The 24,682-nt window shown below is 40.3% G+C and overlaps 1 protein-coding gene across 7 annotated transcripts in view; it reads right to left on the bottom strand.

The window, feature by feature from the left end:
• LOC124148569 (filamin-C-like) overlaps positions 1–24,682 on the bottom strand; it is a 130,036-nt gene that overhangs the window by 72,758 nt on the left and 32,596 nt on the right. For 6 of the 7 annotated variants that reach the window (XM_048390478.1, XM_048390479.1, XM_048390480.1 and 3 more), the window contains exons 4-12: positions 20,189–20,405; positions 18,651–18,750; positions 15,109–15,296; positions 14,735–14,887; positions 14,306–14,434; positions 13,690–13,819; positions 12,950–13,087; positions 12,609–12,782; positions 11,168–11,314 (exon numbers count right to left, since the gene is read on the bottom strand). In XM_048390478.1, the coding sequence (XP_048246435.1) occupies positions 11,168–11,314; positions 12,609–12,782; positions 12,950–13,087; positions 13,690–13,819; positions 14,306–14,434; positions 14,735–14,887; positions 15,109–15,296; positions 18,651–18,750; positions 20,189–20,405 (1,376 nt within the window). Of the gene's footprint in view, positions 1–627; positions 766–1,112; positions 1,197–3,054; positions 3,202–4,827; positions 4,996–6,090; positions 6,232–8,406; positions 8,491–11,167; positions 11,315–12,608; positions 12,783–12,949; positions 13,088–13,689; positions 13,820–14,305; positions 14,435–14,734; positions 14,888–15,108; positions 15,297–18,650; positions 18,751–20,188; positions 20,406–24,682 lie in introns of all 7 variants that reach the window. The other variant, XM_048390484.1, reaches the window with a different exon arrangement.

The raw sequence follows: 24,682 nt of genomic DNA, 5'->3' as shown, positions 1-24,682 counted from the left end.
AGCTCAATGAACTTATCGAGATAATGAATAAACAATTTCATCAAAATTAGATCTTCTACTCTGATATGATATCCCTCAAGAGCTACTCAATCTACCTGAAGAAGTCACCTCCTCCTGAACCCTGAGCCAAGTTTGGATCCCCCAGTCTAAATGAAGGAAGTTTGGGGGGTGGGGGGGTGGGTTCTTGAGTCCCTAAGATGTCAGCTATCTAGCAAGATATGAGTTTATTTCTTTCCCAAAACAATTTGGAAATTTTGGCTTAACAAAAGAAAACCACACAACAGAAACTATTCTCTTGATTGTCCCCCTTTTAGATGTGGATGTTATAAAGAGAATACAGGGTGTCAATATGTCCACTTCAGATTTTTTTGTGGTGGTATAAACGCTAAAACCAGTGCGCAGACTATGTAAATCCACTTGGTGTAGTTGATCTAGGAATTTAGTAATTCCACGTAGTATTCTTTAATTATTCATCAGAACGGATAAACACCTCAAAGTCATTGAATTATTTTATGTAGAGAAAGAATTTTGCTAGATGACCTGTAAAACTAAATACTTCAATGTGGCAATATTGTTGTACAGTCTATCATGTTAATATTTCTAGCTCTAAGGGTTGTAGAAACTCACTTGAGAAGTTGATTGGTTTCGCCACATATCCGTCAGGCAGTTCCGTGACAGTAATGGCCGATGTGTCGTACGTTTTGGCGATGTAGGGGCTGTCTGCTATCTCCGTGTCATTGCACAAAACCCTTATTGTGTGGTCCCCTGAAAACAACACACGAACACTGAGTGAGTGAGGAAGTAAATGCTGGTAAATGCTGCAGTCAGAAGCTGTTACATGTAATATTACAGCTGTACCAGGGATGCCTTAAAATAATCTGGACCGGGCAAACGTGTGATTAAAAATACCTGCTATAATTTTCAAATCTGTTACTAGTCAATTGGAATATTTTAAGCATTTCTCAAACATCTACCATAGAAGATAACTGTGGATGTTGATTATGAGTGATTGACAGATGACATCTTGTCACATTCTTTATTTTCATATTTCATCATTTTGAAGCGTCACCAAATTTGTCGAATATAGTAGACTGTTTCCAAGACATACTCACCAACCACAGTTGGGAAGTACTCCGCCACCAACACCCCGCCACTGTCCGAACCAAGGTCACATGGCACTGTGTCCCCATTAGGTGCTGGTCACAGATATCACAGGTTAACATGGACACTCGTCACAACAACACGTCAATATCTTACAGTGATGGACAAGCTTGTATGTTACAGCTGTCTACTCTACTGTGATTAACATTAGTGAAATAAACGCTACGTCATTATAAACTAGGTAATACAGTGCTATGTCAGTTCTGCCTCTACACTGTTCTAAAGGTTAACTAATGTATATAACATTGTGATGGATGTGCAGTTGATGATGGTGCAACGCTAGGTGGATCATGAACATGTGCATTGGGATGTCATGTTAACAGTATATGATGTTACCATTCACCTGATGAAATGTACGTTCAAGTGACAGGGATGTCAGTTGTATATTTCACAAAGGAAGCAGGCGTGACACTATAACACCAAGCATTTCTCACCTGCAGGGGGTAGATCACACTTCACCTGTAGAGACGTGCTACGGATTGAAATGGACGTCTCACATGTTTAGTGTGCATGACATGACCGTCAATCATGAGGACTTATGACACATAACTGCAGGGGTTTCTGCTGTATCGGCACCTCTCAGTGAAAATGACAACAGTATCACGTGAAAAGGACAATTCAATACAATTCTAAAAGTGGTGTTCATTGCCTCAATGAAATTGACAACTTGCTACGAGTTCAGAACACGTAACCAATTTGTTTGTCAGTGAACAGACAACACACTGACACTGACGACACCCTGGGGTACACAGACTGTAATGGACATTCCTACCATGAAATTGACATGATGATGGATGAAATGGACATGGGAACCACGGAGATGAAATATATATCATGCTGTGTGGCAGAGTCTCATACCATCTGAAGGTGTATATCTGTATAACTGTTGTCTGTTTCTAAAACTACAAACGGTTGTTGTGTATGTGTAATCCTTGCATGTATGTGTTGTGATGTGAGTTGTGACATGTTGTGCATGTACTATGTACTGTTCTGTGATTAGAAGGAATTAATAACACTATGTTAATGTCTGGCAGTTACACCAAACCATACACAACACAACACAACACAGAAAGCACTATAACATATACCATTTCAAACATTGCCCTTATCGTTTATTATATAACTTTTAATATTTCTACAACAGAATACACTACTACAAACAACGACAAGCTCGACAATCTCTTACATAACTCTATAACTACCGGTATATGTTATTGGTTTAAAACATTCCCTGAATTATCATGCTATTTGGTTAGGTAACAAGTACCATGCGAAACATGCTTAAAAAACAGTGCATGTGAAAGAAAAACAAACACAAATATATGACACAGAACAAAGTAACTATGTACACCACCGATAGTGTAAGAGGGGAGATAACTCTACCACACCAGTCACCACTGCAGTGAGTTTCAGAACAAGATGTTTGCCCCATACCCGTAAAGACAAAACAACACCATGCAACCAGATATCTTTATTGATTAAATTGCATGCAAGAGATCACAATCAGAAACTACCCAAAACAAACCATGCCTACAGAAAGAGGACGTTGGGCAAGACAAGTCCCCAGGCTTATTGTCCACACAATGTACATGCACGTCTTAAATATGAACATCAATACCCATATGATCTCATACTATACATTCTTACTGATTGATAATAAAACATCAATTTATTTCTACTTCTTAATAGTGAAGTTTAAACTTCAGAAATGATGAAAAAAATAATTAATATATTGAAAGAGAAAATTGGATTTCATTTGTATAGTTTGCAGAATGAAACTGAATTGAATTCCACAAATGATTTCCAAGCGATTTCTCCACAACGCAAGTAATTTCCCCACAACGCAAGTGATTTCCCACATCGTTGCACCTGTTCCATCACCGTGACATTTACCTGTGATAAGCACGTCTATGCTACTGATATTGACGTCACTAGTATGGATGCTGAAAGCCGACTCGGTGTTGATGGGTACCCGGTCCAGCCCCTCCCCCGAGACGCTGATGCTGTTGGGGTCGATGATGTTCACTGTCCAGGGGCTGTCTGCAACCAGTAGAATAAGGCAGCTTGTAAATGAAGCTTTCTATTGCAATGAAATATATATTTCAAAATGACACCAGAAATTGAGAACATCAAGCATAACCTGAGAAAAGATATTAATGACACATTCTTTCAAGTGAATTGTTTGTTGTTTGTTTGTTTTGCCCCGCATTCAACCATATACCAGCTATATGACAGCGGTCTGTAAATAATCAACAATCAGACAATCCAGTGATTGATATCATGAGCATCGATCTCATCAGTTGGGATATGATGACATGCATCAACAAAGTCAGCGAGCCTGACCACCCGATCCCGTAAATCGCTTCTTGCGACAAGCATAGGACTGGTTTATGAGATATAGTTTCAGACAAAACCTATTTTTGTATTCATGAATAATACTTTGTAGATTTAGGTGAACTAATGTGTGGTGGTGACAGAACACAGATGATGATGGGAGTGCATCTCCTCCCACATCTCCCCCTCATCACACAAAGGAATATCCTATATAACAATCTCCCCCGCAACCCCCACCTTCAGAATCTTATATACTTTTATACCCCGTCAGATCACCAGTGCATACACAATCCCCACATTTGCAATTACAACATCACTAGACAGGATGATTTATCATATAAATTGTACTTCCTGTCCTACTAGGCCTTGTTTTAGATGCAGAGATGAAGATTACTGTGTGTATTTTCTCATAATCTAAGACAGCAATCCGATGTACACACGTTTTCTCTACCAGTGATAAGGTTAAAAACTACCCCATAACATAACACTTTGGTATTACTAATCGCTAGTTTCCGGATATTTGTTTTACGTATGGAACAATTTGACCAGTCACCACTGAGGCTCCCAAAAATTCGTGATCGCAAAAACTTTATGTTGACACATAATAGTGAAACCACAACAAATATGACTCTTGATGAGTCAAATCATGGCATTTATGATATATGTATCCATTCTCCGTCAACTAAAGGTCGTCTCAAATTTCAGTAGCGGTAATCTGACCATGGTTGCTGTAAATAACAGTGAGTTGTGCGATCTACCGATCTCTTCATACACGATTTCGCCGAAATTAAGTATAAACAATGTTAAATGAAATTTTGAACAAACTTATGTGCTCACAGTAATGTCTTTGTGTTGGGGGAAAAGAACATCAAAACATAATCTATGCTGCGGATAGGGCGACCCCACCCCCACCCCCAACGAAACAATCCTACTTCTAGGTACGAAAAACTCACCTTATACATGGCGATATTCGGTTTCTGTTGCTGATCCTGGGGGACAGGTCTGGGTGGGGTAGGGGTGGGATGTAGGTGGGGTGGGGGTGGGATGTAGGTGGGGTGGGGGTGCATGTGTGTTGGGGGTCTAATGACATGCACCAAGACAAATTCATCCATGTATGATGGACTGATATTACACACGTAACCCTACATTGCCACATCAACATTCTAAACGTGAACACACTGAGTACCTATTTCTGGGCATTTCCCCACCCTCCATCTACCCAAAACTGAAGTTAGGTATTAGAAAGTCAACAACATCCCCAGTGCTCTAACACCCTGGATCTGCCTTAGTGAACTCTTAATGGCCAAGTTCATCCAGCATCCACTTCCTCACCCTCCACTGCAGTGTCGTTGAAGGTCATCTCGATGATGTGTGGCTCGCTACTCTCTGGGAAGAAGGAGGCTTTGAACTGGTGGTTACCCTTGTTCTCCACACTGCAGGCCACGCGGCCTTGGTTCACACGGATCTCGATGTTCCCTGAACCTGCTCGAGATGCATCAACTGGAACAACCAGCTTAATCTGTTACACATCGGTACAGGGAAGTGAGGTTGCTTATACACTACATTTACAGTTCCATCAATATCATGGTGGGGGCCACCAAGCATGGGCTCCACACACCATACATGTCTGGCATCAACAATATATTCTACTTGTGAGTGAGTACTTCACCAACATCATGGCATGGCAGGTAGTAGGTGAAGTAGGTAGTAGGCGTTACCACTTCAGTGAAACCCAGAAGCAGGTAGTAGGCATTACCACTTCAGTGAAACCCAGAAGCAGGTAGTAGGCATTACCACTTCAGTGAAACCCAGAAGCAGGTAGTAGGCATTACCACTTCAGTGAAACCCAGAAGCAAGTAGTAGGCGCTACCACTTCAGTGAAACCCAGAAGCAAGTAGTAGGCATTACCACTTCAGTGAAACCCAGAAGCAAGTAGTAGGCGCTACCACTTCAGTGAAACCCAGAAGCAGGCACTTGTGATGAACCAAGGCCATAATCAGGGCAAATCTTGAATTCAAACCCATGATCAGCGGATCCTCGCATGACTAAGGGAGGTAACTATGCAGAGTAAATTACAGAAACTTATACAACTGAACCACCTGTGCACCTATACTTAGCAAGTGTCTGAAATCTTGAGTGAGTACACAGCTGATGTAAAGGAATACACACAATATTTGCAACGCCAAAACATCTTTGTAGGTTTGCATTCTAAAGGTGGGGTCATCGCAACAATTATGAAAGAACCATTTTCATATTTTCTGGGACTAGGCTTAGTGACTTAGAAATACTGACATCTGACCTTTGAATGAGCACTGACGCCAGATCTAGACTATGGCTTTTTAAGGTAACAAGAGGCTCAGACATGGAAAAGGTTTACAGTATGGCAGCCAGAATCTAGAACCAGATGAAACATTACTGCATGTACCTGTGTGCCATGTTACTTCAGTAATCATCTTTTGAACTTTGCCAATAGAGTATTCATGCAACCAATTTCTTCAATTTGGAAATGATAAGGTCTTTGTCGTCAACATCTTTATCATCCAGTCAGGTTGATGCTTACACTCACAATTGTTGACAACAGATATTTGTACTCACTATCAAATGTCACAGCATTGCCTGGAACGGAGAACTCCGGCATCTCCGATACAAACACCTTGCCGACATCATACACCTTGCAGGTGAAGGGACTGCCTCGCAGCAACTCGCCATAGTAGCTGATACTCACCTCGTAGTCTCCTGGCAAAACAGTTGAATATGATAAAGATGACATATGTCATAGAGATGACATTATTAGTTATGGTGTCATATTTGTTCAGCACAAAAATATTGGGCGGGGTGTCTCCGAATAATGAATTTATAATGCCAAAACGTTTACACTCTTTGCCTTTTAGTGATTTCCTCATTGGAGCTACTAGCAAATCGCTTGACAGCCATTGCTGATGTCAAAGGGAGACCACTCTTCAAACCTCAGAGGCCAAACCTTGTTGAAAATTTTAACAATAATCTTTATCAATAGAGTCACGAAAGTTATCTAAAAAACAGATAAATGTCCTTGCACATCACAATTAATGATAGTAAAACACAAAACAGTGTCAAATAATGAATTTCGGTACCAGCAGGTGGGTGTTGGAAAATCCAAAATGGCTGTTACTGACGGTATACGGTCTCATATTAGGTCAGTGACAACCATCTTGGATTTTTACTGACGGGCTTATCTGGGGTCAGTAGTTCTGCTCTCTGATTGGTCAATCTCACTTTGAGGCATAATAAATTATAAGATAACATATTAAAAGAGATGACAAATTATAAGATGTCATATTATAGAGATGACAAATTATAAAATGACATGTTTCACAGACAAACAGAAATCATACTCACACAAACACTTTCAAATGTGTCTACCAGGTCATTCACAATACAATTATGTAAAGCTGTATAGAGGCGGGTGCACATTGTTCACACATACATGACTCTTGATTTAATTTTTATCAAATGCAAACAAATTACAGTGATCCAGTAGTTTTTGAAACTCAAAGAAGGGAGACAACTCTTACATGGTTAGCTGTCACGTGCATATTCTTGAATGTCATTAGTTGTGTTTGTTTGTTTTGTTTGTTTGTTGTTTAATGCCGCACTCAGCAATATTCCATCTATATGAAGGCGGTCTGTATATAAACAAGTTTGGACCAGACAATCCACTGAGTTGTCAAGCTATTCAGTAATGTGATTTGAACTGCCAATAAAGCCTCTGCTTGTTGGTATAAAGACAACACTGAATAAACATCTGCAGTTTGTTGCTTATCGGTTCAAGACATAGTGAGTGAGTGAGTTGGGTTTAAAGCCGCTTTAAACTGTATTCCAGTTATATCACGGCGTGTCAGCTTAATGTGGGAGGAAAGCCCGAAGTGATGCAGGTCTCAGACGTTTACCACTTCGGTGAAACCCACGAGCACGGGTATGGTGCTGACAAACCTAGAAACATAATCGGGGCGAACCGTGATTCAAACCCACAATCATAGGTTTCTGGCATGCCCAAGGGATGCAACTGAGGCGCCTTAGATGACTGGGCCACCCGTGCCACCTGTTCAAGACATAAGTGTTACTCATCAATCAGACAGTTACGAGTCAATCGGACAGTTACTAATCAAGCAGACAGCTTCTAACCCAATCAGACAGTCACCAGTTAATCAGACAGCTCTATATGACAGTGAGTGGGTTTGTTGTATTTAACAATATACCAGAAACACTTTGGGGTACACCATGCATGCTCAGACTGGACGCTCACCTGGGGAATCACAGCAGAGTCAGCAACTGGCCAATCATTTTATAGTAAGTGAGTGAGTGAGTTGGGTTTAACGCCGCTTTTAACAGTATTACAGTTATATTGCGTCGTGTCAGCTTAATGTGGGAGGAAAGCCCAAAGTGATGCAGGTTTCAGACGTTTACCACTTTGATGAAACCCACGAGCACGGGTATGGTGCTGACAAACCTAGAAACACATTTTATAGTGAGTATGTAGTGTTTCGCACAACTTTTAGCAATATTCCTGCCATATTTCATCAATAATAGCTCACACAGTGTACCCACTAGAGATATCAAACCAGTGTCATAAGCTTGACATGCCTTTAACCATAAGGTTACCCACACACCCTACACCATAAAGTACCGCATTTGACGTAAAAAACGCCCGGGGCGCTCTCAAAATTAGAAATAGGGGGCTCTTATTAGAATATTATGTGTATTAAACGTATATAAATAAGTCTTTTTTCATTGATTAATAGGAAGGGGTGCTAATTGGGATTGTTCACTAGCCAATATATTAGCAAATATCGCCGTAGGCGCTTATAAGAGCGGGGCACTTATTCCGTCGAATATGGTAATATTCCAACTGGGCATCACAAGGTCCCCTACCTGTTTCTGTTGGAGTGTACTCCACCACACAATCGTCCTCATCTTTTTGTACAAGTTTCGTTGCTACTTTCTTTCCTGAGGGAGCTGAAAGAAATGTTAGTCCGAAAATAAATCTCTAAACTATCAACATGGCATTCCTATCAACACCAAGCCCTGACATCATGAACACAATTATCAAGATACCCATATCTTTAGACAAACTGCACCAAAGATGTTTCCCCAAATAAACAAGGCACTGTGAACAACCCATGTGATACCTTAAGTCATGCATTCTGAGTGACCTAGTGACAGTGAAATGAACATGAAATAGCTCCCCGTTGTCTGTCTCATGCAACATGCAACTGTGGGAAATTGACATGCCCAGTGTTGAAACATACATCCTGACCGACTCACTATATCCTAAACAATTACATGACACGGGGAGGGGCAAGAAGGATCTGAGGAAGCTTAAATACAGGAGGAAAACATTATTAAAGGGGGAAAATTGAGAAAATATTAATAAAGGGAGAAGGGGGGATAATTGTAAAAGCAATATCAAGAGTAATTCCATATTTTGTACTATTATCCTGAAAACAAATAGCACTTTTAATTGTGGAATATATATCTAATATTAACAAATACCTCGACATTAACATATGTTTAACACACAAACCCCAATATCCAGTTAAACAAACATCTAGTCTACATTTATTGTATATATCACCAAAACCTGTCAAAACTTACCTTAACGTATGTAATGAGAACATCAAAGGGTTACCATGGTTACAGTTAAGGTTGATGTGAGGAAGGAAAGGGTCCCCATGCCAGCCAGGTAAACAGACTCGACAAGCGCAAACCATCAGATGTCAATCAAGTTCGACACGGACATTAGGAAAAAACAACTTGCTAAGTGGTTACGGCGCGATTACTGGCATTATTAGCCAATTGGAAGCTGTGGATACATGTCACACTCTTATATGGAAATGGTTATCGAATGGTACTAAAAAAATATTACCAAAGCTTAGGTAAGCTATAGTTTAAAGAAGAAAACGGATCTTTCATCATGCAGACTGGTAGGAATGGAATCGACGGTCTTTCAAATGTTCTCATAGTTATGAAACATTTGATTTCTGGAGAAATATGAAATATTTTCAACATATCAGATTAAACATTAACTGAAATCAAACATATCATGGATGACCAAACATATGGCATACACCACCGTGTGCAATATACAACAGCTTTCCTCCTGGTAATTTACACAATTTACACATAGATCTTTGACAGCTGTGGGTGGTGTTTCATCTCCATCAAATACAACTTGTATCTTCGTCTTGTTAGTTTCTGTTATCTTCAACCTTGTGGCTCCACTTGGCTGCCTGGTGTTGATGCTTCATCACAGCTGTGTGGGTAGATTCAGAGGAAGACCACAGACATGGATGGAGGGCTCGTATTTCCTTGGCGTGTACTGATACATGTCCCTTCTCACATGAAGGAAATATTACAATTCTCGGCATACATATTGCTCTGTGTAACTATTCACCAGTCATGTAACAGGGGTCTTCTCATGATTTATGAGTGATGGAAATATGGAATAATGATGAGAATACATGACATTTAATAACCATAGCAAATACACAAAATTATGTATTATACTCACACAAAGTTTTCACAACTTTAAAATAATATCATCATACATTTTCATACATTTATCAGTATAGTGTTTTTCTACACACACTAAGACTGCTGCATGTATATTTACATATATATCATGTCCATTTGCTATATACAAGCGTTATCACTCAAAACAACACCCAGGAGGCTAACCCAACAGCAATACCTACCTATGTCTATATCATACAGGTAACTGATGTCTACCCAACACACCTTGTCTATCATATCTGCTATGTACACATGTCTATAGCTGTCAGTCAGCACACACATGAAGCACAAGGACTATGGACATGCAGTGTGATGCACCTGTCAATCATGCTACATTTCATTGTGTACTCGAGCCACACCAGCCGCCAATCATACCGAGCCACATGGAGCGTCTAGCGTACAACACACATCACCGTAGTGATATGTAACTTACATCAACTGCATCCAGGGAGACGGACATGCATTGCACATGCACCGTAGATAGGACTGCACAAGTTTCTAGGGGTTGCAGGTGAGAGGTTAGAGATTGCAGGGAGCATGCAGGTCGTTAGTGCAGGTAAGTTAGGTAACGTGCAACATGCAATATACACAGGATGATACACATTCATGTCAGCATCCGTCACGTGTCGATACCAAGCAGCAGAATTCCTGCATATAGTAAGCATGTTGCTAACAGAAACATCAGATATGACAATGCAGTTCTTGCCAGTATGGGTCCAACATCAGTTGTCTGTTACTAGGCACCACAAGGAGGTGTTTGGAATAAGCTGGGTGCTTATGGTATTTAAATCTAGGGACCCCAACTGTTTTACTTTTAACATTAACACTGCAACAAGAAATTTTGTCTTTCATGCTTAATTTTGAACACTGCAAAGAAATTACTTTTTTGCTGAGAAAGTACTGACCAGTGACAGATGCTATGTGAAATATTCAAATTCAAAACATATCAAAACAAAGGTAGAATTTCAAATGAAGACAAATGTCAAGGTGAGACTTTATGATATTACTTACCCACTTCTACAAATTAAAAACATACATACTTTTTTAAAAATAATTAATGTCTTATCCATTTATCCTCATGTTACGATAACTGGCTGTGCTCCACCATGTAGGTACTCACAGGTGATGTCAACGCTGACATTGCCGCCACCGGCACCACGGGTCTGGACATTGAAGCTGGCTGTCTTGTTGACTGGGACCAGGCTAAGACCATCGCCGGACACACTGACCATGCTGGAGTCCACAATCTCCAGAGTGTAGGGGGACCCTGTAACATCAAGGGGAAATGGTGACCCTGTAACATGTAACATGAGGGGGGTGTGGGGACCCTGTAAGATGTGGTGACCCTGTAACATGTAACATCAGGGGTGTGTGGGGACCCTGTAAGATGTGGTGACCCTGTAACATCAAGGGGATGTGGTGACCCTGTAACATTTAACATCAGGGGATGTGGTGACCCTGTAACATGTAACATCAAGGGGATAGGGTCACCCTGTAACATCAGGGGATATGGTGACCCTGTAACATCAAGGGGACTTGATCACCTTGCAACATCAAGGGGACCTGATCACCTTGCAACATCAAGGGGACCTGATCACCTTGCAACATCAAGGGGATATGCGACCCTGTAACATCAGGGGATATGGTGACCCTGTAACATCAGGGGATATGGTGACCCTGTAACATCAGGGGATATGGTGACCCTGTAACATCAGGGTTTGGGTGACCCTGTAACATCAGGGGATATGGTAGCCCTGTAACATCAGGGGATATGGTGACCCTGTAACATCAGGGGATATGGTGACCCTGTAACATCAGGGGTTGGGTGACCCTGTAACATCAGGGGATATGGTAGCCCTGTAACATCAGGGGATATGGTGACCCTGTAACATCAGGGGATATGGTGACCCTGTAACATCAGGGGATGTGGGGACCCTGTAACATCAGGGGATATGGTGACCCTGTAACATCAGGGGATGTGGGGACCCTGTAACATCAGGGGATATGGTGACCCTGTAACATCAGGGTTTGGGTGACCCTGTAACATCAGGGGATATGGTAGCCCTGTAACATCAGGGGATATGGTGACCCTGTAACATCAGGGGATATGGTGACCCTGTAACATCAGGGGATGTGGGGACCCTGTAACATCAGGGGATGTGGGGACCCTGTAACATCAGGGGATGTGGGGACCCTGTAACATCAGGGGATATGGTGACCCTGTAACATCAGGGGATGTGGGGACCCTGTAACATCAGGGGATATGGTGACCCTGTAACATCAGGGGATGTGGGGACCCTGTAACATCAGGGGATGTGGGGACCCTGTAACATCAGGGGATATGGTGACCCTGTAACATCAGGGGATATGGTGACCCTGTAACATCAGGGGTTGGGTGACCCTGTAACATCAGGGGAATGTGGTGACCCTGTAACATTTTCATTACCACATTGCCAGTAAAGCCATTCATATTCACTAAGTTTGCACAAGCGGCAACTGTTAAACTTTTCCCCAGCAACATATTTCATTTCTAAGTAGTTTCAGCCCCGATCTAGCCTTACCCCTGATCTCCACGTTATTGTAGTACATCTGCACCCGGTAGACTCCGGCGCCCTGGGGGGTGAAGTCCACGTTGTGCACCCCATTCTGTCGGGCAATCACCTGACTGGGGATGGTGACTCCGTTGTGGATGACGCTGACTGACAGCTCTCCCTCTCCTGCAGTCTGGCTGTCAGCTGTGAAACATACATCATCTCATACACATCAGCTGATAAACCATACATCACGTTGTCCAATTCAGATGATCCACACACTAGATTAAACCATACATATTCTTATACACATCAGATGCCCTTGTCATGTCATCAATGTAATGTAAGAATATAAAACTACAAGTACCCACCTGTGAAGCTGAGGGCTCGGCCCACGGAACCTCCCTCCAGGCCAAACACGTTCACCTTGGATGGGTCAAACGCCTTGACCACAAATGGACTGCCACCTATCTGCTCATTGTCATAGTTGACAAATATTCGATGGTCACCTGCAGATTGCAAGAACATACATAACAGTATGGAAAGTGCACGTAGGCTCTTCAAACAGTTTGTGAATAATGAAGTTTATATTTTCCTTACTGATGCATGCCAATAACTTGATGTGATAATAAATCACAGATTTGTTTCTTTGTTTTTCTAACCATTCAGTCACCATTAATATTCCAGCTAGAGAGAGAGGTCTGTAAATAATTGAGTCTGGACTAGACAATCCAGTGATTAACATCATGAGCATCAATCCAAGCAATTGGGGTAGGATGACCTGCATGAACCAAGTCAGCGAGTCTGACCACCCGATCCCGTTAGTTGCCTCTTATGGCCGGGGTTGCTGAAGGCAAATTCTAACAGGGATCTTCACGGGTGTCAGGGCCTGACAAAATGGTAGACATGCACAACAATGACAAGCAATGAACCAAGTCACCTGAATCAAATTAGTTGACCCAGGCCCAATCCTTAAAGACATAAAGATATCACAAAATTCAAACATGATTATACCCTGAAGGAATCGGCAGCAAAATGGTCAACCTCTGCAATGTTGCCATACTTGGCACATGTAATTGTAAGCAATCTGTAACACAGAAACTGTGCATACCGACTTCTGCAGGAGTGAAGTTGGCGGTGTACATGCCCTGCCTGTAGACCACGGGGAGGTTCATGGAATGGCCGTTAGGTGTCTCAACCTCCACACGGATATCTCCCTGGCCTGCTGACGATGTGTCCACCTAGGAACAGAACACAGGATGAGGATGAGGACAGGGCGACACTGGACACATAAGACAATAGATGGACATAATACATACTGCCATGTATACAGTCATATGGGATGCAAAGTTATGTCTGTTTGAATTATTAGTTCAGTTGCTACATGTTGTAGTTAACAAGAAATGAAATCAAACTTCAAATTGTCCATTACTGATTTTCTCCACTCAATGATTGAGTTTTGTTTCAAACAATCAAATCAGCTCAATAACTTGCACAGACATTCAGGGAGTGTGCGATGCCTTTTATATGATATTCTTAAAATTAAGTGTGCTGCTCTTGCAGGGCGTGTGGTGTGGTGTGGTGTGGTGTGGTGTGGTGTGGTGTGGTGTGGTGTGGTGTGATGCACAATACTGTCAGGAATAATCATACAGATTTTGCATCAGGGACCCCAAATCAAAAGACACTGGTCTACCATGCTCTTGAATATCAATGAAATGAACACCTACCTTCAATTCTGTAATGACACCTACGGGACACCTGTCCACGGGGTGGAAGGTGACCTTTGACCTGTCTGATGACACCTTGAATGGTATTGGGCAGGATGCGAGGGGCTCGTTCACACAATACACGTTCAGCTGAGAGGAGAATAGAAGTGGTGAAAAGGGAGACAACTCATACATACATACATAGCCAACATCCAAATAATGAAAAATACCAGCATTTATTTTTCAATAAAAAGCTTGATGCTTTCCCAACATAAACAAACACAATTCCATGATGACTAGAAAAATTTACAATGATAAAATTAGTCCAGAGATGGAAACTGATAAATTCTTTGTGATATTCACAATCACTATCTTAAGCACCCATCAATAAGCCCAGGGTAAGTGTAATTGGCTTCTGGCCGGGAATAAGCCCGGGGTTAAAGGACTCACCCTGTGCTGCCCCATCTCTGAGGGGGTGAATGACCCTGTGGCAGTGCGCCCTGACCAGTTCAGCCTCACAGGGGGGATGGAGTCAGGTCCAATGACCTCGGCACGGAAGTCTCCAGCCGCAACATCATCATCAATGTTCAGACGGAAGGTTTTCTATCAAAACATAGAGAATCATCAACATCAATACAGAGAGTATAGGCCCACTGCCAGAACTAGTACTAAATGTCTCAAAAATAAGTGAGTCCCTCCTCTTTGTTATCAGGGCCTGTGGGGATGAAACTCTATCAACTGCTAGCAAGAAGTGAACTGATGCTGATATACATAAACATTAAATGACTTTATTTCAAAAACAGTTTGCTATAACCATAACCCACCTCTTGGCCAACATAGACATTGCTGAAGTTCCCATCTATGATAGCCTTGTCTGCTAGTGACTTGACTGGCTTGAGATGGGTGAAGTATGCAGCGTATGCCATGATGCCGAGGTGCTCGACCTCGGGGTCAGACATCTCCTTCGCGGAGAGGATGGGTTCCACGCCGAGTCGCCGCCCACAGTCAATACCTGCATGAAATATAAAAGAGTCAGTTATAGGGACAGACAACACTGACAGCCAAGGGATTAAATATACAAGAGTCAGTCGGACACTTTCAGCCATGACGTGAAGTATACAAGAAATATACAAGAGTCAGTCGGACACTTTCAGCCATGAGGTGAAGTATACAAGAATTATACAAGAGTCAGTCGGACACTGACAACCTTGAGGTGAAGTATACAAGAAATATACAAGAGTCAGTCGGATACTGACAGCTAAGGGGTGTAGTATACAAGAAATATACAAGAGTCAGTCGGACACTGACAGCCTTGAGGTGAAGTATACAAGAAATATACATGAGTCAGTCGGACACTGACAGCCATGAGGTGAAGTATACAAGAAATATACAAGAGTCAGTCAGACACTTTCAGCCATGACGTGAAGTATACAAGAATTATACAAGAGTCAGTCGGACACTTTCAGCCATGATGTGAAGTATACAAGAATTATACAAGAGTCAGTCGGACACTTTCAGCCATGATGTGAAGTATACAAGAATTATACAAGAGTCAGTCGGACACTTTCAGCCATGATGTGAAGTATACAAGAATTATACAAGAGTCAGTCGGACACTTTCAGCCATGGGGTGAAGTATACAAGAAATATACAAGAGTCAGTTGGATACTGACAGCTAAGGGGTGTAGTATACAAGAAATATACAAGAGTCAGTCGGACACTGACAGCCATGAGGTGAAGTATGCAAGAAATATACAAGAGTCAGTCAGACACTTTCAGCCATGACGTGAAGTATACAAGAATTATACAAGAGTCAGTCAGACACTTTCAGCCATGAGGTTAAGTATACAAGAAATATACAAGAGTCAGTCGGACACTGACAACCTTGAGGTGAAGTATACAAGAAATATACAAGAGTCAGTCAGACACTTTCAGCCATGACGTTAAGTATACAAGAATTATACATGAGTCAGTCAGACACTTTCAGCCTTGAGGTGAAGTATACAAGAAATATACAAGAGTCAGTCAGACACTTTCAGCCTTGAGGTGAAGTATACAAGAATTATACAAGAGTCAGTCGGACACTTTCAGCCATGGGGTGAAGTATACAAGAAATATACAAGAGTCAGTCGGACACTGACAGCCAAGGGGTGTAGTATACAAGAAATATACAAGAGTCAGTCGGACACTGACAGCCATGAGGTGAAGTATACAAGAAATATACAAGAGTCACATTCAGAGCATCACACTTGGCTACAACTTGTGGTGTCACAATGTATGAAGTTCTCAAACTCTCAATACAAACATTGACATTTCCTTGTTGTAGACAGAACAGTTTTTGCTTTAACGAGGCAAATAATGTTATGACTTGTCAAACAACTGTCAATACATTTCTAGAGAATAACAAGCCAAGAGGAATGTTCCAGCAGGCCTTAGCAAGAGAGTAATTCATGAGGGTCAGATAGTCTCTAATTCTATGTTGCAAGTGAACTACTCAATATAACCACCGATAGTCTATATTTTTTTCTGTGAGAAAATGTAGAAATACGTTGATTTTTCGGTAATATACATGTCAACTGAACCAACAGTTCTAACAATATTAAAATGTGTCATGACAATTGTCAAAGACATTTTAATTTTTAGAAATAATTCTCTTATGTGACACTATATTGCTAAGTGCCAATACAGTCAAAAAATGGAGCAATAGGTATGAACAAGAGATAATAGAGAATAATATTCCACAAATTCACCAAAACACATTTCTTTAGTATATTTCATGTATATGTGTGTGTGTGTATCCATGAAGATACATTGTATATTTCATGTATAGATTCATGTGTAAATAAATCTATGAACTTACATTGTATATTTCATGTATATTTCATGTGTATCCATGAAGATACATTGTATATATTCATGTGTAACCATGAAGATACATTGTACATTTCATGTATATATTCATGTGTATCCATGCAGATACATTGTATATATTCATGTGTATCCATGAAGATACATTGTATATATTTCATGTGTATCCATGAAGATACATTGTACATTTCATGTATATTTCATGTGTATCCATGAAGATACATTGTATATTTCATGTATATTTCAAGTATATATTCATGTGTATCCATGAAGATACATTGTACATTTCATGTATATTTCATGTATATATTCATGTGTATCCATGAAGATACATTGTACATTTCATGTGTATCCAAGAAGATACATTGTACATTTCATGTGTATCCATGAAGATACATTGTATATTTCATGTATATTTCAAGTATATATTCATGTGTATCCATGAAGATACATTGTACATTTCATGTATATTTCATGTATATATTCATGTGTATCCATGAAGATACATTGTACATTTCATGTATATTTCATGTGTATCCATGAAGATACATTGTATATTTCATGTATATTTCAAGTATATATTCATGTGTATCCATGAAGATACATTGTACATTTCATGTATATTTCATGTATATTTCATGTGTATCCATGAAGATACATTGTACATTTCATGTATATATTCATGTGTATCCATGAAGATACATTGTATATTTCATGTGTATATTCATGTGTATCCATGAAGATACATTGTATATTTCATGTGTATATTCATGTGTATCCATGAAGATACATTGTATATTTCATGTATATTTCATGTGTATCCATGAAGATACATTGTACATTTCATGTATATATTCATGTGTATCCATGCAGATACATTGTATATATTCATGTGTATCCATGAAGATACATTGTACATTTCATGTATATTTCATGTGTATCCATGAAGATACATTGTACATTTCATGTATATTTCATGTGTATCCATGAAGATACATTGTATATTTCATGTATATTTCATGTGTATCCATGAAGATACATTGTATATTTCATGTATATTTCATGTGTATCCATGAAGATACATTGTATATTTCATGTATATATTCATGTGTATCCATGAAGATACATTGTACATTTCATGTATATTTCATGTGTATCCATGAAGATACATTGTATATTTCATGTATATATTCATGTGTATCCATGAAGATACATTGTATATTTCATGTATATTTCATGTGTATATATTCATGTGTATCCATGAAGATACATTGTATATAGCATGACATAGCGGACTGGCAGTTTTACGACAAGTATGATTTCATGATTATAGGATGGAGTCATGTAACTGAAGTCAGGTGTCTGTTTCAAAGAGAAGGGTGACCTCCAATGGGCTACAGACGTGAGAATGATGTAAATTGCACATAGTTGTCTCGGTCAGCCTGTCCCCGGGGCGTATATTGCAGCAGCTGTCACACAGCACATGTCTATCGTCTTACCACTCTGTATGTTGTCTACATTGTTGGGTGTGAGGGCACCAGGGCTCTGTCCAAGAGACTTCACCAAGTTGCACAGGTGGCTTCCATCATTCCAGCTGCTCTGAGGACATTAAAACAGATGTACATTACACACAATCAAACTCATCTAAACTTAAGGACACTTTTATCATCAACACAGACAAAAAGACATTCACCATTATACCCATGTAATTCTATCTAAATAGGGGGAACGGGTGGCCAAGTCGTCTAAGGCGTCGCGATTCGCTGGGCAGAGTTACGCCCCTTGGGCACGCCAGAAACCTATGATTGTGGGTGCGAATCCCGGTTCGCCCAGATCATGTTTCTAGGTTTGTCAGCACCATACCCGTGCTCGTGGGTTTCACCGAAGTGGTAAACGTCTGACCTGCATCACTTCGGGCTTTCCTCCCACATTAAGCTGACACGCCGTGATATAACTGGAATACTGTTAAAAGCGGCGTTAAACCCAACTCACTCACTCACTCACCTTATCTAAATTACCTAGACTAACATCTAGTATCTGATATGAACACATCGTACAGAAAAAAACCAGTTGTTAAATTATCTTTAAAAAAATATAAATAAAAAGGAGCCCAGAGACTCTCTTCATTTTCAGATACTGCAGTAATCTAGACTTGCCAAACATTATAGACTTGCATGGGCTGTATTTGATATATTTGTATCAGGGTCTGTAAGACAGACTATAAATAACCAAGAAACTAGTGACACTGTGCATGCAGGTGAACGTATTGGTGAGAAACTATGGCAGCAATGTCACAGTACAGGAGACATCATACAGGTGCAGGTGTAAGCAAGGATTATATCTTACCTAAATATTATCCTGGGGAAAGTTTTACTTTAGAGTATAGTATAGGATAGGATAAAACACACTGTTATGGGTTCAAATTCACTAAGGAGAATCATCCTGACACTAGAGAATTTCATCCCCGGGTTAAAAAATAGCGTAGAATAATAATCACTCTTACAAAGTCACCTCTACATCAATAATACCAAGAGTTCCTTACATTTGGATCAAGAAATAATGTTGAGATTATTGAAAATATAATCAAAACATTCAACCAGAACATGAAAACATTAAGTCATTAAGAATCTCAATGACATTTTCATGCAATGTCCAGAACAATCACTGACAAGTGTACGAGGATTCTATTATTTGAAATAATCAAACATGTGACTAGAGGTCTTGCCTGTTTACTACTACGAGGGCGTACACGATGGTGCTGACAGACCGAGAATCATAATGTGAATCCTGGTGATTTAAACCCACAATCACAGGATTCTGGCATGTCTAAGGGACAAAACTCTTCAAAGCTTAATGCTGCACCGTTAAGACAATGGGGCCATCCATGCGCCCACTACCACTAGAGAAGCATCTACATACAAGCAATAAAACATCAAACTGTCATCAAGAAAGCAGACTCAAACCAGTCATGTCAAAGGAAGAAAAAATTATTTCCAGTCAAAGATCAATTTGATCAAGTGAGTTCCCATCTACTTACAGTGAAATCATTGATTCTGCCACCCTGTGTATTGACAGCGTTGACGTTGCGAAGTGTGGCTGTGTAACCAGGAGAGTCGACGTTCATGAAGTAGGAGAGATATGTCATGCCGGACAGGTCATCCAGGTGAGGGGATGCCAGGTCTTCAGGGCGGACAACCAGAGGGATGTCAAACTTATCCTTGGCGATCATCATGGCATTGCGACAGTTGTCAAGTCTGAAACATAATGGTTGCATGGTGTTTATAATATTGGTTGCAATGTGTTTACAATAAAAATGTGTTTACTGATTGCAATGTTACATTACTGCTTGCAATGTGTTTACAATATTTGTTGCAATCTATAGACAATATCAGTTGAAATGTGTTAACATTAACGGTTGCAATGTGGTCACAATATTTGTTTCAATGTGTTTACAATAATGGTTGAAATGTGTTCACAATATTGGTAGCAATGTGTTTACATTAATGGTAGCAATGTGTTTACAATATTGGTTGCAATGTGTTTATAATAATTGTTGCAATGTGTTTACAATATTGGTTACAATGTGTTTACAATAATGGTTGAAATGGGTTCACAATATTGGTAGCAATGTGTTTACATTAATGGTAGCAATGTGTTTACAATATTGGTTGCATTGTTTTTATAATAATGGTAGCAAATTATGTGTTACAATATTGGTTGCAATGTGTTTATAATAATGGTTGCAATGTGTTCACAATATTGGTAGCAATGTGTTTACATTAATGGTAGCAATGTGTTTAATTAGGTTTGGTGCAGTGAAATGAATGGGCAATGTAGTGAGAACGCCTAAGGGATTGGATGACTTCAGAGGCTGTGAAAATTAATTCCACTTGCACAAAGTAATCACAGCCTTACACTAATCCTTAATGTCTAAACAAGCTTTTTAGCAACAACAAATACATGTAGTAAAACCTTTAGTTACAGACTGACAGGAGGCCAAGCTAAAAGAGATTTACTTGCACATGCAAACAAGTAGGATTCTATATTTCCAGGGGAAAGGCAGTGGTATAAGTCATATTTCAACTCCAGGTGTGTTCTCATACATACCTACATAATATGTCAGTCTACATTCCAAAGCTTAATTTAAATATCGTGATTGAGGATTCCAGGGGATGAGAGTTTAATTTCCCCTCCTAAATGTGTGTCTGGCAGGAGCCATAGGTACACTTTGTATACATCAGGTGGGGAGCTTTATGAAGATGGTTTATTTCTCACTCTGTATGTGTCAGAGTCGGTTGTGTGGTGAATATCTTATGTAGGTGTTGAGTATGTCTGACCCATGTTCCCATGTGTATTGAAAGCAGTTTATTTATTGTACATCTGAGTTTCATGTGTGTTTCTGATGATGTTTTCAGTATGCTTTGAGTGATTACAGTTGTGAGGGATGGGGTGTGGTGGGGTTGGGATGGGATGTGTTGGGGTGGGATGTGTTGGGGGGGGGGGGGGGGGTATAGCATGTGTTTGGGGGTGGGTGGGTGAAGAAGCAGTCACTTGCTTGACAGCATCTATGATGATTTCAATAAAATTAAGGTATTTAGTTTATGTTTGTAATGTATGTCTGTATGTTTCATGAGTGTTTTGAGCGAAATTGTTCATCACATGACTTGCGTATGTTTTGAGTATTTCTCATCATGATCATGGCCAGTGATTTCTGACATGTATTGTGGTTCTCGCAGAAAGTAACTATGAAACTATAAGCACCATTAGCTATAGCCCCAGGGGAGGCCTGTGAATATTTCCTAAATGAATCCTTCTTAAAGAAAGACAGACAAAAACATATTTTGTCATTCCTGTTCAGTAAAATAAATTGCAAAGAAAACAGATTTATCAAATATTTTTAAATATAATTATTTGCATCCAATGAAGTACAATTATTAACACTTTCATCAGCTGATGGTGCAAGTTAGTTCAGTCTACGCTTGACAAGTTGTTCTAAAAGGTGCATGTTTGAATATCATATTAAGTACACCTGCTTTGTGTCTAAGGCAGCCGAACGTACACCTATCCCAATATGTCGTATATTTCACCCTCACAGGTTTCTGTGTGGTGCTTTCACTTTCATCTATACACCCTCGTACATTTCAATACATGTACATAGCATGTATATTTCAATCACACAACACACTGTTCATGCATTCACTAGCCAGCCTGAAGCCGCTAGCACGTATGACCCGCCGTGTTGTCAATATACGCCATACCTCGTGTACACATACAGCTATGACAGACCAACAGGGCGTATATTGCAAATACTACTCAATTACACCGTGTCTTAACCGAAATCTCACAGGTAAACATTTGTCACCAACGCACACCTTATTGCTCTGAAACAGTGTTTTCTCATCAAACAGTTGTCAACATCTACTGTGACTGCAACCCAGTCAAATCTACAATATGAAAACTATCAAGTTTCTGAGTCAAATTTATTACAAGTCTGTCCACCTACCATCTTCCTCCGGGCACAACATGTGAGGAATTCAACTTTAAGGATATGACAACATTATTTAACCAGCAGAACTAACTTCAAACTGTTAAAACATTTTAATTTTTTAAATCAGCAAAATGACAAGAACACCAGTATACAGTATGAAAAGAAATATTTATAAAACTGTTGAAGATACTGTCATCATTCCAGTGACACACCCTTTGTTTCCATGCCAACAAATTCCTATACGTTTTCTTATCATACTTGTAAACTACATTAAAAACATATTGCATTTCTCAACAAGCTTAAATATGCTAATTTGTAAGACAAGTGAAATTTATATTATTTTTTTGGAGGATCTAACAAAATATTTTAGATTTTTTTAAGAAAGATTATTTCCTGCTTGGAGACAATCATCAACTTCGTGAATATTTAAAAACAAAACGTAAACATCTCAATCCCTGTTAACCGTTCTAAACTTGCAAACACTGGTTGTTATTTAGCTCGCTCCTTGAAATCCCGACTAATTCCTCTGCAATGGCCTACAACATTTAAGGGGCTACACAGCAAGCTCTTGTGTTTGCTCTCTGTGTTGACATTTTCCTGGTATGCCTCGCCAGCTCGTATGTCCAATTTGGCAGCAAACAGGTGATTGGATAAGCCAACAGAAATCTCGTGTCATATTTGATCCACTCCAATCTGCCCCATGCTTAACAAGTTTGTCTTATTTTTGCATTCGGACTACCTTGTTTCACACCACACTTCTTTTTGGTGTTCTTAACCTCCCTTCATTCTGCTAACAGGACATCACAACAGTGTCTTCAGACGATACATTGTGTCTTCTCCTCCGTAGCTGCCTTCATTCTGTTAACAGGACATCACAACAGTGTCTTCAGACGATACATTGTGCCTTCTCATGTCATTGAGCTGGGTTTCCTAGCTCCCTTCATTCTGCTAACAGGACATCACAACAGTGTCTTCAGACGATACATTGTGCCTTCTCATGTCATTGAGCTGGGTTTCCTAGCTCCCTTCATTCTGCTAACAGGACATCACAACAGTGTCTTCAGACGAGACATTGTGTCTTCTCCTCCGTAGCTGCCTTCATTCTGCTAACAGGACATCACAACAGTGTCTTCAGACGAGACATTGTGTCTTCTCATGTCATTGAGCTGGGTTCCGTAGCTCCCTTCATTCTGTTAACAGGACATCACAACAGTGTCTTCAGACGAGACATTGTGTCTTCTCATGTCATTGAGCTGGGTTCTTAACCTCCCTTCATTCTGTTAACAGGACATCACAACAGCGTCTTCAGACGAGAGATTGTGTCTTCTCATGTCATTGAGCTGGGTTCCGTAGCTCCCTTCATTCTGCTAACAGGACATCACAACAGTGTCTTCAGACGAGACATTGTGTCTTCTCCTCCGTAGCTGCCTTCATTCTGCTAACAGGACATCACAACAGTGTCTTCAGACGATACATTGTGCCTTCTCATGTCATTGAGCTGGGTTTCCTAGCTCCCTTCATTCTGCTAACAGGACATCACAACAGTGTCTTCAGACGAGACATTGTGTCTTCTCCTCCGTAGCTGCCTTCATTCTGCTAACAGGACATCACAACAGTGTCTTCAGACGATACATTGTGCCTTCTCATGTCATTGAGCTGGGTTTCCTAGCTCCCTTCATTCTGCTAACAGGACATCACAACAGTGTCTTCAGACGAGACATTGTGTCTTCTCCTCCGTAGCTGCCTTCATTCTGCTAACAGGACATCACAACAGTGTCTTCAGACGATACATTGTGCCTTCTCATGTCATTGAGCTGGGTTTCCTAGCTCCCTTCATTCTGCTAACAGGACATCACAACAGTGTCTTCAGACGAGACATTGTGTCTTCTCCTCCGTAGCTGCCTTCATTCTGCTAACAGGACATCACAACAGTGTCTTCAGACGATACATTGTGCCTTCTCATGTCATTGAGCTGGGTTTCCTAGCTCCCTTCATTCTGTTAACAGGACATCACAACAGTGTCTTCAGACGAGACATTGTGTC

This window comes from Haliotis rufescens, unplaced genomic scaffold, assembly GCF_023055435.1.
Source record: "Haliotis rufescens isolate VD_foot unplaced genomic scaffold, xgHalRufe1.0.p SCAF_9, whole genome shotgun sequence".
NCBI lineage: Eukaryota > Metazoa > Mollusca > Gastropoda > Lepetellida > Haliotidae > Haliotis > Haliotis rufescens.
This window is presented reverse-complemented; position numbering and strand designations above follow the sequence as displayed.